Here is a 15579-nt window from a genome sequence, read left to right on the forward strand (position 1 = left end):
CTTGTTGAGGCGAGACGCCATCATGTCTACCATTGGTCTTTCCCAACAGTTTACTAGCATGTGGAAGACTTCTGGATGAAGACCCCCCTCTCCCGGGTGAATATCGTGTCTGCTGAGGAAGTCTGCTTCCCAGTTGTCCACGCCCGGGAAGAACACTGCTGACAGTGCTATTACGTGATTCTCCGCCCAGCGAAGAATCTTGGTAGCTTCTGCCATTGCACTCCTGCTTCTTGTGCCGCCCTGTCTGTTTACATGGGCGACCGCCGTGATGTTGTCCGACTGAATCAACACCGGTTTTCCTTGCAGGAGTGGTTCCGCCTGGCTTAGAGCATTTTAGATTGCTCTTAGTACCAGAATGTTTATGTGAAGAGACTTTTCCAGGTTCGTCCATACCCCCTGGAAGTTTCTTCCTTGTGTGACTGCTCCCCAACCTCTCAGGCTGGCGTCCGTGGTCACCAGGATCAAATCCTGTATGCCGAATCTGCGGCCCTCCAATAGATGAGCCTTTTGCAACCACCACAGAAGATATACCCTTGTCCTTGGCGACAGGGTTATTCGCAGGTGCATCTGAGGATGCGACCCTGACCATTTGTCCAACAGATCCCTTTGGAAAATTCTTGCATGGAATCTGCCGAATGGAATTGCTTCGTAAAAAGCCACCATTTTTCCCAGGACTCTTGTGCATTGATGTACAGACACCTTTCCTGGTTTTAGGAGGTTCCTGACAGGTCGGATAACTCCTTGGCTTTTTCCTCGGGAAGAAAAACCTTTTTCTGAACCGTGTCCAGAATCATCCCTAGGAACAGCAGACGTATCGTCGGAAAACAGCTGCGATTCTTGGAATATTTAGAATCCAGTCGTGCCGTCGAAGAACTACTTTAGATAGTGCTCTTCCGACCTCCAACTGTTCTCTGGAACTTGCCCTTTTTAGGTCGTGCAAGTAAGGGATAATTTAGATGCCTTTTTTCTTTGAAGAAACATCTTTTCGGCCATTACCTTGGTAAAAAGGCCCGGGGTGCCGTGGATAATTCAAACGGCATCGTCTGAAACTGATATTGACAGTTCTGTACCACGAACCAGAGGTACCCTTGATGAGAAGGACAAAATTTGGACATGGAGGTAATCCTTGATGTCCAGGGACACCATATAGTCCCCTTTTTTCCGGTTCGCTATCACTGCTCTGAGTGACTTTATCTCGATTTGAACCTTTTATGTAAGTGTTCAAAACATTTTAGATTTAGACTATGTGTCACCAAGCCGTCTGGCTTCAGTACCACAATATAGTGTGGAAAAATAATACCCTTTTCCTTGTCGTAGGAGGGGTACTTTGATTATCACCTGCTGGATATACAGCTTGTGAATTGTTTCCAATGCTGCCTCCCTGTCGGAGGGAGCCGTTGGTAAAGCAGACTTCAGGAACCTGCGAGGAGAAGATGTCTCGACTCTCCAATCTTTACCCCTGGGATAATACTCGTACGATCTAGGGGTCAACTTGCGAGTGATCCCACTGCGCCCTGAGACTCTTGAGACTACCCCCCCACCTTGAGTCCGCTTGCACGGCCCCAGCGTCATGCTGAGGACTTGGCAGACGCGGTGGAGGGCTTCTTTTCCTGGGAAAGGGCTGCCTGCTGCAGTCTACTTCCCTTACCTCTATGTCTGGGCAGATATGACTGGCCTTTTGCCTGCATGCCCTCATGGGAAAGGAAAGATTGAGGCTGAAAAGACGGTGTCTTTTTTAGCTGAGATGTAACTTGGGGTAAAAAAGGTTGGATTTCCCAGCTGTTGCTGTGGTCCCCAGGTCCGATGGACCGACCCCCAAATAACTCCTTCCCTTTATACAGCAATACTTCCATCTGCCGTATGGGATCTGTATCACCTGACCACTGTCGTGTCCCTGACATCTTCTGGGAGATATGGACAACGCACTTATCTTGATGCCAGAGAGCAAATATCCCTCTGTGCATCTCACATACATATATATAGAATGCATCCTATTAAATGCTGTACATGAATAAAATATTTTCAGTCAGGGAATCCGACCAAGCCAACCCAGCACTGCATCTCCAGGCTGATGGCGATCGCTGGTCGCAGTATAACCACCGTATGTGTGTATATACTTTTTAGGATATTTTTCCAGCTTCCTATCAGCTGGCTCCTTGAGGGCGGCCGTATCTGGAGACGGTAACGCCACTTGATAAGCGTGTGAGCGCCTTATCACCCTAAGGGGTGTTTCCCAACGTACCCTAATTTCTGGCGGGAAAGGGTATAACGCCAATATTTGCTATCGGGGTAACCCTACGCATAATCACACACTTCATTTTATTTTATCTGATTCAGGAAAAACTACAGGTAGTTTTTTCACTCCCACATAATACCCTTTCTTGTGGTACTTGTAGTATCAGAAACACGTAACACCTCCTTCATTGCCCTTAACGTGTGGCCCTAATGAGAAATACGTTTGTTTATTCACCGTCGACACTGTATTCAGTGTCCGTGTCTGTGTCTGTGTCGACCGACTGAGGTAAATGGGCGTTTTTTTAAAAACCCCTGACGGTGTTTCTGAGACGCCTGGACCGGTCCTAATAGATTGTCGGCCGTCTCATGTCGTCAACCGACCTTGCAGCGTGTTGACATTCTCACGTAATTCTCTAAATAAGCCATCCATTCCGGTGTCGACTCCCTAGAGAGTGACATCACCATTACAGGCAATTTCTCCGCCTCCTCACCAACATCGTCCTCATACATGTCGACACACACGTACCGACACACAGCACACACACCGGGAATGCTCTGACAGAGGACAGGACCCACTAGCCCTTTGGGGAGACAGAGGGAGAGTCTGCCAGCACACACCAAAAACGCTATAATTATATAGGGACAACCTTATATAAGTGTTTCTCCCTTATAGCATCTTTTATATATATACAATATCGCCAAAATCAGTGCCCCCCCTCTCTGTTTTAACCCTGTTTCTGTAGTGCAGTGCAGGGGAGAGCCTGGGAGCCTTCTCTCCAGCTTTTCTGTGAGAGAAAATGGCGCTGTGTGCTGAGGAGATAGGCCCCGCCCCTTTTTCGGCGGGCTCGTCTCCCGCTATTTTTGAAGTTAGGCAGGGGTTAAATATCTCCATATAGCCTCTGTGGGCTATATGTGAGGTATTTTTTGCCTCTAATAAGGTTTTTATTTGCCTCTCAGAGCGCCCCCCCCAGCGCTCTGCACCCTCAGTGACTGTTGTGTGAAGTGTGCTGAGAGGAAAATGGCGCACAGCTGCAGTGCTGTGCGCTACCTTTATGAAGACTCAGGAGTCTTCAGCCGCCGATTTTGGACCTCTTCTCTCTTCAGCGTCTGCAAGGGGGCCGGCGGCGCGGCTCCGGTGACCATCCAGGCTGTACCTGTGATCGTCCCTCTGGAGCTAGTGTCCAGTAGCCAAGCAGCAAATCCACTCTGCACGCAGGTGAGTTCACTACTTCTCCCCTAAGTCCCTCGTTGCAGTGATCCTGTTGCCAGCAGGACTCACTGTAAAGTAAAAAACCTAAGCTAAACTTTCTCTAAGCAGCTCTTTAGGAGAGCCACCTAGATTGCACCCTTCTCGTTCGGGCACAAAATCTAACTGGAGTCTGGAGGAGGGTCATAGGGGGAGGAGCCAGTGCACACCACCTGATCTGGTAAAAGCTTTACTTTTTTGTGCCCTGTCTCCTGCGGAGCCGCTATTCCCCATGGTCCTTTCAGGAACCCCAGCATCCACTTAGGACGATAGAGAAATATATATTCATGTAAGTTTTCTCAAAGATCATAGGGGGAGATGTATGAGGGTGAAAAAAGGGGAGAAGTGTGCCAGTGGCGAAGTTGCCCATGGCAAGCAATTAGCTTTGAAGTAACATTTATCAAGTGGGGTTCACTACGGCTGGCCGGCGGTCGGGTTCCCGGCGCCAAGCATACCGGCGCCGGGAGCCCGACCGCCGGCTGACCGACAGTGTGGCGAACGCAAATGAGCCCCTTGCGGGCTCGCTGCGCTCGCCACGCTACGGGCACGGTGGCGCGCTACGTGCGCCACACTATTTTATTCTCCCTCTATGGGGGTCGTGGACCCCCACGAGGGAAAATAAGTGTCGGTATGCCGGCGGTCGGGCTCCCGGCGCCGGTATACTGAGCGCCGGGAGCCCGACCGCCGGTATACAGAAGACCACCCTATCAAGTGCATTCTATAAAATTATATGTAGCAGCTGATTGGTTGCCATGGACAACTTCTCCACTGGCACACTACTTCTCTCTTTTCACTACTTCATACCCCACTATCTGCAAACTGCCACATTTCCATTATATTCTTATTTTATGGGTGATTTGGGGGGGATGTGTCAAGCCTTTTAACCACTCTGGCCTTTCCCTGACATGCATCTGATGCAACCAGTCAGAAGCACCCATTGTGCGGCTGCTGGAAGATAATCTACCAGTAGACACCATTCTCATGGGGAACTCCCGGCCCCTCTGCTTCCTAGTTCCATCCCTAAGTGCCTGCCGCGCTGCCGATCGGGCAGGACAGGGCAGCGGCACCTCCCACCAAGCGGATAAAAAGATTAGAAGGCCTTACCTTGCTGTGTACACCTGGCGGTTCCTGGGAGGAGCAGCCGGCAGAAAAGGGAGTGTGATGGTTTTATCATCGATGGTCCAATATCTCGACCATCAATATTTTAACTGATGATTCCCCCCCAAAAAAATGTACCTTTATTTTTTTATAAAACTGCGTTGGATAAAGTTTTAAATATACAGAAATGGGTTCTCTGCGCACTGAGGTGTTAATCTGAGGCGGGGTGTGCTGCTGGTAATGAGGGGTGTCCCACCCCCCCTTAAATGGTAAGTATACAGATGTGGATAAATCCACAGGGAACCAGCGCTCAAACCCTATTTGTAGTGGTGAATGTACGGTTATAAAGTGAAACTAAAATCAATAATGAAAAAGCAGGTAATATACTTAAGGTTGTTTATTCTAAGATGCTGAGATACTTTCTTTCCCAACAGGTATAAATTCGGTTTAAAAGTCAATCAGTGATTGGGGCACGCTCCTGGTTTGAGCTTAAATTCTGAAGTGCAAGGTTCAATTGAAAGAACAAATGCTGTAATCTTTGTAAAGTCGAAAAAAAAAAAAAAATGCCACAAAAAAATATTAATGATAATATGTACTAAAGTCCAAACGGTTTACAAGTCTATACAGACAGCGGCGTCCCGCTAATCTGTGCTCTGAAGTGAAGGATTCTCTTGTGAAGTGATGAACAGTTGACAGCGGTAGTGTATGCTTTGGTTAGAGTGGAGAATAAGGACCCTGGACTGGCGCTATTCCTCCTGCAGCACGTCCCACAGTAGAGCGCCCGAATCAGGCCCGCTCTGTGGGGCCGCTGACCTGGGGTGTGCGCCTGTCACAGAGGCGAAGTGGACCCGGCCGGAGCTCTCCGAGCGGCTGGCTGCGCCTCTCCTCCTCCTACAGGGACTTACCTTCTCCCTTCCCCTCCGCCTTCCACTCTCCGCTGTCTCGGGCTTCTTCCGTCGCCTGGCAACCGGTTGCTTCCGGAACTCAGGATCACGTGACCGGATGGTTTGCGGAAAGGATAAGCAGTACTGTCCTTTTTTGTAGTGAATATTCGTCCTCAGTCCAATGTAGTATAGATGGGTAGCTCCAACGCGTTTCGACCTGTTAGGGTCTTCCTCTGGGAGTCCCAGAGGAAGACCCTAACAGGTCGAAACGCGTTGGAGCTACCCATCTATACTACATTGGACTGAGGACGAATATTCACTACAAAGAAGGACAGTACTGCTTATCCTTTCCGCAAACCATCCGGTCACGTGATCCTGAGTTCCGGAAGCAACCGGTTGCCAGGCGACGGAAGAAGCCCGAGACAGCGGAGAGTGGAAGGCGGAGGGGAAGGGAGAAGGTAAGTCCCTGTAGGAGGAGGAGAGGCGCAGCCAGCCGCTCGGAGAGCTCCGGCCGGGTCCACTTCGCCTCTGTGACAGGCGCACACCCCAGGTCAGCGGCCCCACAGAGCGGGCCTGATTCGGGCGCTCTACTGTGGGACGTGCTGCAGGAGGAATAGCGCCAGTCCAGGGTCCTTATTCTCCACTCTAACCAAAGCATACACTACCGCTGTCAACTGTTCATCACTTCACAAGAGAATCCTTCACTTCAGAGCACAGATTAGCGGGACGCCGCTGTCTGTATAGACTTGTAAACCGTTTGGACTTTAGTACATATTATCATTAATATTTTTTTGTGGCATTTTTTTTTTTTTTTTCGACTTTACAAAGATTACAGCATTTGTTCTTTCAATTGAACCTTGCACTTCAGAATTTAAGCTCAAACCAGGAGCGTGCCCCAATCACTGATTGACTTTTAAACCGAATTTATACCTGTTGGGAAAGAAAGTATCTCAGCATCTTAGAATAAACAACCTTAAGTATATTACCTGCTTTTTCATTATTGATTTTAGTTTCACTTTATAACCGTACATTCACCACTACAAATAGGGTTTGAGCGCTGGTTCCCTGTGGATTTATCCACATCTGTATACTTAAAGTTTTAAATAGATGTTCTTAACCGAATTCAATTATTTAAAAAAAAATTACAATTACTGATCGGTTTTTAAAAATATTAGCCAGTTAGGTGATTACAGTGGCGTAGTGGACAAGTGGAGAAGCTGCCCACAGCAACCAATTAGCTTCTACCTATCATTTTATAGAACATAGTTGATAAATGCTAGCTAGAAGCTGTTTGGCTGCTATGGACAACATCTGCACTCTTTAGTATGCTTGATACATCTCCCTGATATAATTGCACATTAGGTTAGGCTAGGTACAAGCATAATGCACATGCACGCCTAATGACAGCAGCAAATAATTTATTTGCCATACAGTACCTGACAGCTCAGCAGCCCACCGGTCTGAATCAGCATATACAAACTCCAGGTCTGGGGACTCCGAGTAACCCTGTAATAACATTGTATATAAATACCATTTGAACAAGTTACCAATCAAATACCACAAGAAAAAAACAGGAATTTAATACCTTTTCTCATAGTCCGTAGTCGATACTGGGGTGAATTTAGTACCATGGGGTATAGATCGGGTCCATTGGAGCCTGGGCACTTTAAGAAATCAATCGTGTGTGCTGGCTCCTCCCCTCTATGTCCCTCCTGCAGATTAAGGGTGTGTACACACAGTGAGATCCTTGCTATGCCCAATTTTCACTTGCGATTTCGCTTGAACTCCCCAGAACCCAGCACCACCGATTTTGACTAACTTTTCTTGAGATATGGACTATGTGTGCTTACGATTTTGGCTTATGTGAGAGGTCATTGACATGTGAGATGAACTAGATAATACACCGATCTAGCAAGGATTGACTTGCCTGCACAGTTTTTCTTTTCTTGCGATGCCGACCTGGCGGGAGCGCGCATTGGTATCGAATCGGGTCACCTTGCGATCTGCACTAACTTTTCTTGCGATTTTGACTATATAGTCAAAATCGAAAGAAAATATCTCACCGCGTGTACACACCCTAAGTCTAGGAACACTAGAGGAGACAGACATACCATGACAGAAGGAATAACAGTAAAGCGGTGAGGTAACGAACAAACACACAACAGTAAGAAGAATAGCAGAGCACACCAGAACAGAGGTTAGCAATGCTAACCATACAAGGATAACAACGTTAACAAAACATTGAACTGGGACAGCAACAGCAGACCCAACCAAGAACACTTACAACCAAGTAAGCAGGAAAACAAAGCACTGAAGCGGGCGCCCAGTATCCACTACGGACTAAGAGAAAAGGAATTACCGGTAGGTATTAAATTCCTATTTTCTCTAACGTCCTAGTGGATACTGGGGAGACTTTAGTACCATGGGGAAGTCCCAAAGCTCCCGGAATGAGTGGGAGAGTGCAGAGACCCCTACAAAACCGCCTGACCAAACTGAAGGTCATCTCTGGCCAAGGTGTCGAACCTATAGTACTTAACGAACGTGTTCGACCCAGACCAAGTAGCTGCACTGCACAACTGTAAGGCCAAGACGCCCCGGGCAGCCGCCCATGAAGAACCCACCGACCTTGTGGCGTGGGCCTGAATAGAACTCGGCAGCGGCAATGCTGCCAAAGAATAAGCTTGTTGAATGGTTAACCTGAGCCAACGAGCAATGGACTGCCTAGAAGCAGGACATCCAATTTTGGTAGCGTCATAAAGGACAAACAGCGAGTCGGACTTCCTATGAAAAGCCGTCCTTTTGACGTAAATCCTTAAAGCCCTCATCACGTACAAGGACTTTGGAGCAACCGACGGATCAGACAGTACTGGAACCACTATCGGTTGATTAATGTGAGAGGCCGAAACCACCTTCAGCAAAATCTGCAGGCGAGTCCTGAGTTCTGCTCTGTTCTCATGAAATATCAAATATGGGCTCTTACAAGATAGGGCCCCCAATTCTGACACACATCTAGCAGAGGCCAGAGCCAGCAGCATGACAGTCTTCCAGGTAAGATATTTCAAGTCCACCTTGTGTAAAGGTTCAAACCAGTCTGACTGGAGAAAATTCAAGACCAGAGAGAGATCCCACGGAGCAGTAGGAGAGATCAAGGATGGTTGAATGCAAAGAACACCCTTTATTCTTAACTTCCGGTAGGACCGCCAAATTGTTTCTGAAAGAAGATGGCAAGAGCCGAGATCTGAACTTTGATAGAGCCTAACCGTAGGCCCAAATCCATGCCTGCATGCAGGAAGAGCAGACACCGGCCAAGTTGAAACTCCACAGGAGGATATTTTCTACCCTCACACCAAGAAACAGATGCGGTGGTAATGTTTTTACATAACCACCTTACAAACCTGGACCATAGTGGATGTGAGGATACGGATTCTCTGAACACTCAGGTGAACAGTTTAGTAAAGTGGCAAATGCCCTTTATTGTAAATATACACCTGTAACATGTCTATACATGCCTACTAGAGAACAATAGATGCTCATTAAGTTAGCCTTCCTCTAAATATCAGATAGTGTCCAGTCACCACCAGAATTATCCCCTTTGTAGCAGACAAGAGATTCCAGCTGCTATTGGTCTGTAAAATCTTCTGGTAGAGAACTATTCCTATTAACTACACACATTGAACACAATATAACCAAATAAACTACATAGTCAAAATATAACTGTACAATATAATAACACAATACGGCCTAGCATATAACTAATAACATATCAGCAATTAGTGGAGTCCATGGGTAGGACCAGGGCTAGGAAAGTAACCGCATGTCTTTTACCACTGTGCAACACGATGTGCCGGCTGAGTCGTCACAGTGGAAACAACCTTAGGTGGGAGACCTTTTCTGGCTACAATCTCCCTCTCAACTTCCAAGCCATCAAACGTAGCCGCAGTAAGTCTGAAGAGACGAATGGTCCTTGTGTCATGATCAGTGTCATATCTCCTTTCTGCCTCTAGATGTCACTCTCTGCCTCCTGGTCTGTCTAGCAGTTTCCACTCTGTGACCTTGCAAGGTTGATTACCTAGTTATGTGCATCTGTGGTTGCACCTGGTAAGCTGCTATTTATCCCCTGTTCACAAGCACTCCTGTGCCAGTTCATCAAGTCTACCTTTGAGTCCGCAAAGCTGCAATCTCTCAGCTCATCGTTAATAGACTACTGAGTAGCTGGCCTGCATTCTCCCAGTACTCAGGTATCCTGCATAGCTGACCTGCATTCTCCCAGTACTCAGGTAACCTGCATAGCTGACCTGCATTCTCCCAGTACTCTGGTAACCTGCATTCTCTCAGCTCATCGTTAATGGACTACTGAGTAGCTGGCCTGCCTTCTCCCAGTACTCAGGTAACCTGCATAGCTGATCTGTATTCTCCCAGTACTCTGCTATCCTGCATAGCTGACCTGCATTCTCTCAGCTCATTGTTAATGGACTACTGAGTAGCTGGCCTACATTCTCCAAAGTACTCGGGTAACCTGCATAGCTGACCTGCATTCCCCCAGTACTCTGCTATCCTGCAAAGCTGACCTGCATTTTCTCAGCTCATCATTAATGGACTACTGAGTCGCTGGCCTGCATTCTCCCAGTACTCAGGTATCCCGCATAGCTGGCCTGCATTCTCCCAGTACACAGGTAACCTGTATAGCGGACCTGCATTATCCCAGTACCCTGCTATCCTGCTTAGCTGACCTACTTTTTTCCAGTTCTTCACTAATGGTCTACGCATGGTAACTACAAGTAACAGAGTAGCTGGCCTGCATTCTCCCAGCACTCTGGTATCCTGCATGTTCACAGCTACTTGCTTACATACCTGGTCTCTTATCTGTTGATAACACAGTTTCTGCCTATAGATTCTGTTATTTTGCATTTATAAATCTATATACATTCCTTTCGTCTCCGTATACCTCATTTCATGTCCCTCCTGCGTGCGCACGCACACACAGAGAAGCCTAGTATCCGTGACACCTTGTAGCAGAAGGTCCTTGCGAAGCGGCAGAGGCCAGGGTTCCTCCAGAGACAGTGTCAGGAGTTCTGCGTACCAGGCCCGTCGAGGCCAATTCGGGGCAATTAGAATTGCTTGAAGTCTTTCCTTTTTAAGTCTTTTTAGAACTCTTGGAATGAGAGGGATTGGAGGAAACAGATCTACAAACTGGTAAGACCACGGCGCCGTCAGAACGTCTACTGCTGCAGCCTGCTGATCCCTCGTTCTGGAACAGTAACTGCAAAGCTTCTTGTTGAGACCAGAAGCCATGAGGTCTATCTGCTAACAGCCCCACTGGTGAACCAGTTGTTGAAACACCTGAGGGTGAAGGCCCCATTCTCCCAGAAGGCCTGCTGAGGAAGTCCGCCTCCCAATTGTCCACTCCTGGAATGAATATGGCTGAGATGGCCCTTGCTTTTGACTCAGCCCAGAGGAGTATCAGTGACCCCTCTAGCATTACGGTCCTGCTTTTTGTTCCTCCTTGCCGGTTTTTGTACGCCACAGCCGTGGTGTTGTCCGACTACTTGGATGGCTTGTTTTCGGAGAAGATAGGAAGCCTGTAGAAGAGCATTGTAAATCACCCTGAGTTCCAGAACATTGATCAGAAGTGTAGATTCCTGACTCAACCACTTTCCCTGGAACTGAACGACCTGGGTCACACCGCCCCAACCTCGGAGGCTGGCTTCAGTAGAGTCGAGGAATGAGTACTTAAACTCCGACCCTCCACAAGGTGAGAGACTTGTAGCTACCATAACAGGGATATCCGTGCTTTTGGCGATAGAGCTATACTCTGGTACTCATGTGCAGTTGAGACCCTGACCACTTGTCCAGTAGGTCCAGCTGGAATGGACGGGCATGAAATCTGCCTTAATGGATTGCCTTGTATGAGGCTACCATCTTGCCCAGTAGGCGGATGCAGAGATGAATTAAGACCAAAGCCTGAATAGTCAAGGCCTTGTCCATTGAGAGGAATACCTTCTGAGACACTGTGTTCACTATCATTCCCAGGAACTGAATTCTTTGCGATGGTTCCAGGTGAGACTTCTTGAAATTTAGGATCCACCCACGGTCCGTAGCAGGCGAGTAGTCAAGTTGATGCTGTGTAGCAGACATTCCCTGGACACCGCCTTTATCAGATCGTTCAAATAGGGAACTATGTTGAACCCCATATTGCGTAACTGCAGCATCATCTCCACCATAACTTTTGTGAATACCAATGGGGCAGTGGAGAGACCAAAGGGTAAGGCCTGAAACTGGAAGTGGTGGTCCAGTATAGCGAACCGGAGTTAAGCCTGATGAGGAGGCCACATGGGGATACGTAGATAAGCATCCTTGACATCCAGGGAAACTAGGAACTCCCCCTCCTCCAGACCGCAGACCACTGCCCTCAAGCACTCCATTGTGAATTTGAACACTCATAGATACGGGTTCAAAGATTTCAGGTTTAAGATTGGCTGTACCGAATCGTCCGGTTTCGGTACAACAAAAGGGCTGGAGTAAAAACCCCTGATGTGCAACGTAAGGTAACCCTTGCTACGGGTGAAGCTAGCAAGCTGGACTTGAGGAATCTGAGAGGAGGTTGTGCTTGAAATTCTAACCGGTACCCTTGAGATAAGAGGTCCCTCACCCAAAGATCCCAGCAGGACTGTGCCCACACGTGAGCAAAGTGGTGGAGACGAGCACCTACCTGAAAGGTATGACACTCACCGTGTTTAAACAATAAATTCTTTCCTCGAAATGTCCGTCTCCCTGGGCACAGTTCTATAACTGGAGTCTGGAGGAGGGGCATAGATGGAGGAGCCAGTTCACACCCATTCAAAGTCTTATAGTGTGCCCATGTCTCCTGCGGATCCCGTCTATACCCCATGGTCCTTTTGGAGTCCCCAGCATCCTCTAGGACGTATGAGAAAACACAAATAGTGAGAAAGCACAGTAACCCCAGACAGCGTGTATGGAGTGACACAGAGGATTGGGACCAGCACATAAATACCCAGGAAAAGCAGCACTCCACTGGGTATATTCAATATATAAGGAGATTTACGGTAGACTTACCATAGTTAAATCTTTTTCTACGAGGTACACTGGGCTACACAGGGAATACATTGGGGTGTAGAGCTGGATCTTGATCCAGAGGCACCAAACAGGCTAAAGCTTTGACTGTTCCCAGGATGGATTGCATGGCCTCCTCTATAACCCCGCCTCCGGACACTGGAGCTCAGTTTCATTAACCAGTCCAATGCAGCAGGTAAAAGAGAAGGCAGATGTTAGTCACCAGTGATCTCAAAAACGCGCTATAGCGCGTATTTTACCCCAAAACTGCCACCTAGGACCCACTTTTAGAAGATGAGCGGGTCCTACAGGATGCGCTCATTCTAGATCTGTGCGTCAGTGCCCTAGCCAATCAGCAGTACGCAGGAGGTGACTGGCTGCTTCCCCAGCCAGTCACCTCCTGTATTCTCCAGCAAATCATAGCCTGCGGTGTCACCCTCTCATTGACCGCCAGTCCGGCACGCTGCGGCTTTAAATCCTCCTCCGGTTGCCTGCTGACCCTAGGCTCCGCTGCCAGCACCATGTATCTGTGCTGCAGCACTGGCAGAGACTGGCCCCACTCACCCAGCACAGTATCACCAGCGCCCTCCTCCTATGCAAAGGTGAGCACCATTCGTGTCAGTCACTGCTCCATGCTGTGCTGTGTCCAGGCTGAGAGACAGCATTATACCCTGTGCCCTTGCACTGTCCTGGCCGGCATGTCTCACCTATAGACTGTGCCCCTGCATGGTAAGATAGGAGAACTGGTGACGATGTGCTGGGGGGGGGTTGCGCCGGAGACTATATGTGCTCTTCCGGCAGGGGATGTCAGGCCTGAGAGCTGGTGCTTATGTATGTGCTGCGAGGAAGGGGGGAGTGAGCGCCAGTGACTGTTTGTGTGTTGTGCGGGGGGAGAGATGAGAGCTGGTTGCTTTATACGTGTTGGGTGGGGGGGTTAGAGCGGGCCCCTACATCCGTCACACTGGGCTCAGTGGCCATCGCTGCAACACCAGAGCAGGAAGAGGACCAGAGCTGCTGCACTACGTCAGTCATCACTCCTCCCCTCGGCACCCGTGATGACTATGGGCACCCCCTTCCCTCGCCGACACCCCCTCCACTGACACATGCGATGACTATGGACAACCTCTTCCCGCACAATCATTGTGGACAACCCCGCTGACTGTGCTGTACCTGGGGCAAAGTGTATAACGTGCTGTACCTGGAGCAAAGTGTATAACGTGCTGTACCTGGCTCAGTGTGCATAGGAGTTTCTACCTGGTGCAAGCACTACTGTGTGGTGTAATGTGAATTGGCACTATTATGTGGTCACACCCAGTCCCCATGAAGCCATGCCCCTAAAATTTTGCGACACGCCGCCAGCGCGCACTGCCTATGCTTTTCAGTCTTGGAGGTGGAACACCAATTCACTTTCTGCCTAAGGGCACCAAAATGTCTAGTTACACCTCTGGTGCAGGGTGTCCTGCATGCTACACAGCCCAGCAGCATTGTCACCCCACCCCCCCACCTTGCAACACTAAGATTAATACGAACCTTCATTCCGATGGGACCCAGAAAAGGAAAGGTAGGACCCCAATTTTTAAAAGTGAGGGGTCACTGGGACCCACTTTTTTTGGGGGCTCAGCGCGATCACTGAGTAACATAGAAACACATTCTCACGACAGGAGAAGGGACCAGCAGCTAAAGCAATACAGACCCAAAGAAGCGAAGTGTATCAGGGTGGGCGCCCTGTGGAAACCAGTGTACCTAGCAGAAAGAGATATCACTATGGTAAGTCTACCATAAATCTCCTTTTCTGCAGCGTGGTACACTGTGTTCCACAGGAAATACCTCGGGGGATGTCCTGTGGAGAGGCCAAACAGCAGAGCCTGGAACTGGAAATGACAGTTCAGCAATGCAAAGCTGAGATAAGCCTGATGCGGCAGCCAGATCAGAATGTGGAGGTACGCATCCTTGATATCCAGTGATACCAGGAATTCCCCTTCATCCAAACCTGATTTCACCGGCCTGAGAGACTCCATCTTGAACTCCTTTAGAAAGGGGTTCAATGATTTTAGGTTCAGAATGGGCCTGTTCGAACCATCCAGTTTCGGTACCACAAAAATGTTCGAATAGGAACCCTTGGTCAGCATGTGAGGTGGCACTGGCACAACGACCTGTAGCGTTCCCTCTAGAATCCCAGCAAAGCGCCGGATCTAGAGGGGCACTAGCGCACCAAAAAGGGGGAGCGGTCATGCTAAACAGGGGGCGGGGTCATCACGGCTAATAAAAGGGGGCGTGGGCGGCCGGCGGCGTCACTGTTGGGGTGTGCTCAGCGCTTCTCCCAAGCGCTCTCCCATTCGCGCGACATCTTTACACGCTGTGAGGGCAGGAAGCGGGCGGCAGTTTTAGCTAGGCGCCGCAGAAAGGGCAGGGCGGGTTTTGCCCTTAAAAAAAAAATACGATTTTAAACCTACCGGTAAATCTTTTTCTCGTAGTCCGTAGAGGATGCTGGGGACTCCGTAAGGACCATGGGGATAGACGGGCACTTTAAGAAAGACTTTAGTTCTGGGTGTGATCCTCTGATGAAACCGCCATCTTTGTGGGCGGAGAAACGCGTCAGATGACTCATCTTTGGTGAACCGCAAGTGGAACGCAAAAAACCGGAAGCCCGAAACCGGAAGTCGCGGCACGCGACATACACTAGCGTCTCCACTCTTCCACAGCCGCTGCGGTTATACTAACCCGTGGAAACAGCTACAAAGCCCTCCATCCCCTGCAATTGACATCAGGACCCCAATGAGTGGGGACCAGGCAGGAGGAACCAAAAGGAGGACACACGGGTGTTACGCAACACGGGAGCGCTCCTGAGATTACTAATGGGTATAAACCACACCATTACAACAGCTAGCACCCACTTCTTAAGTGGCACGTGTTCATACTAACTCTTGTGACCATCATACTAATCAGTATTCAGCCGGTCTAGAGATATACTGTGTTCTTATGTGCACATAAAATTCAACTCATCAGCTGAAAGAGAATTATCCTGTAACTTCCACTAATCATCAG

At 48.8% G+C, this 15579-nt stretch overlaps 1 protein-coding gene across 2 annotated transcripts in view; it reads right to left on the reverse strand.

Moving 5' to 3' along the window:
* STRIP1 (striatin interacting protein 1) overlaps positions 1–15579 on the reverse strand; it is a 454294-nt gene that overhangs the window by 379568 nt on the left and 59147 nt on the right. Inside the window, exon 2 of one of the 2 annotated variants that reach the window (XM_063955026.1) lies at positions 6900–6969. The exons of the other annotated variant lie outside the window; for it this stretch is intronic. Within the exon in view, the coding sequence (XP_063811096.1) occupies positions 6900–6969 (70 nt within the window). The remainder of the gene's footprint in view (positions 1–6899; positions 6970–15579) is intronic. 2 annotated transcript variants of the gene reach the window in all.

This window comes from Pseudophryne corroboree, chromosome 2, assembly GCF_028390025.1.
Source record: "Pseudophryne corroboree isolate aPseCor3 chromosome 2, aPseCor3.hap2, whole genome shotgun sequence".
NCBI lineage: Eukaryota > Metazoa > Chordata > Amphibia > Anura > Myobatrachidae > Pseudophryne > Pseudophryne corroboree.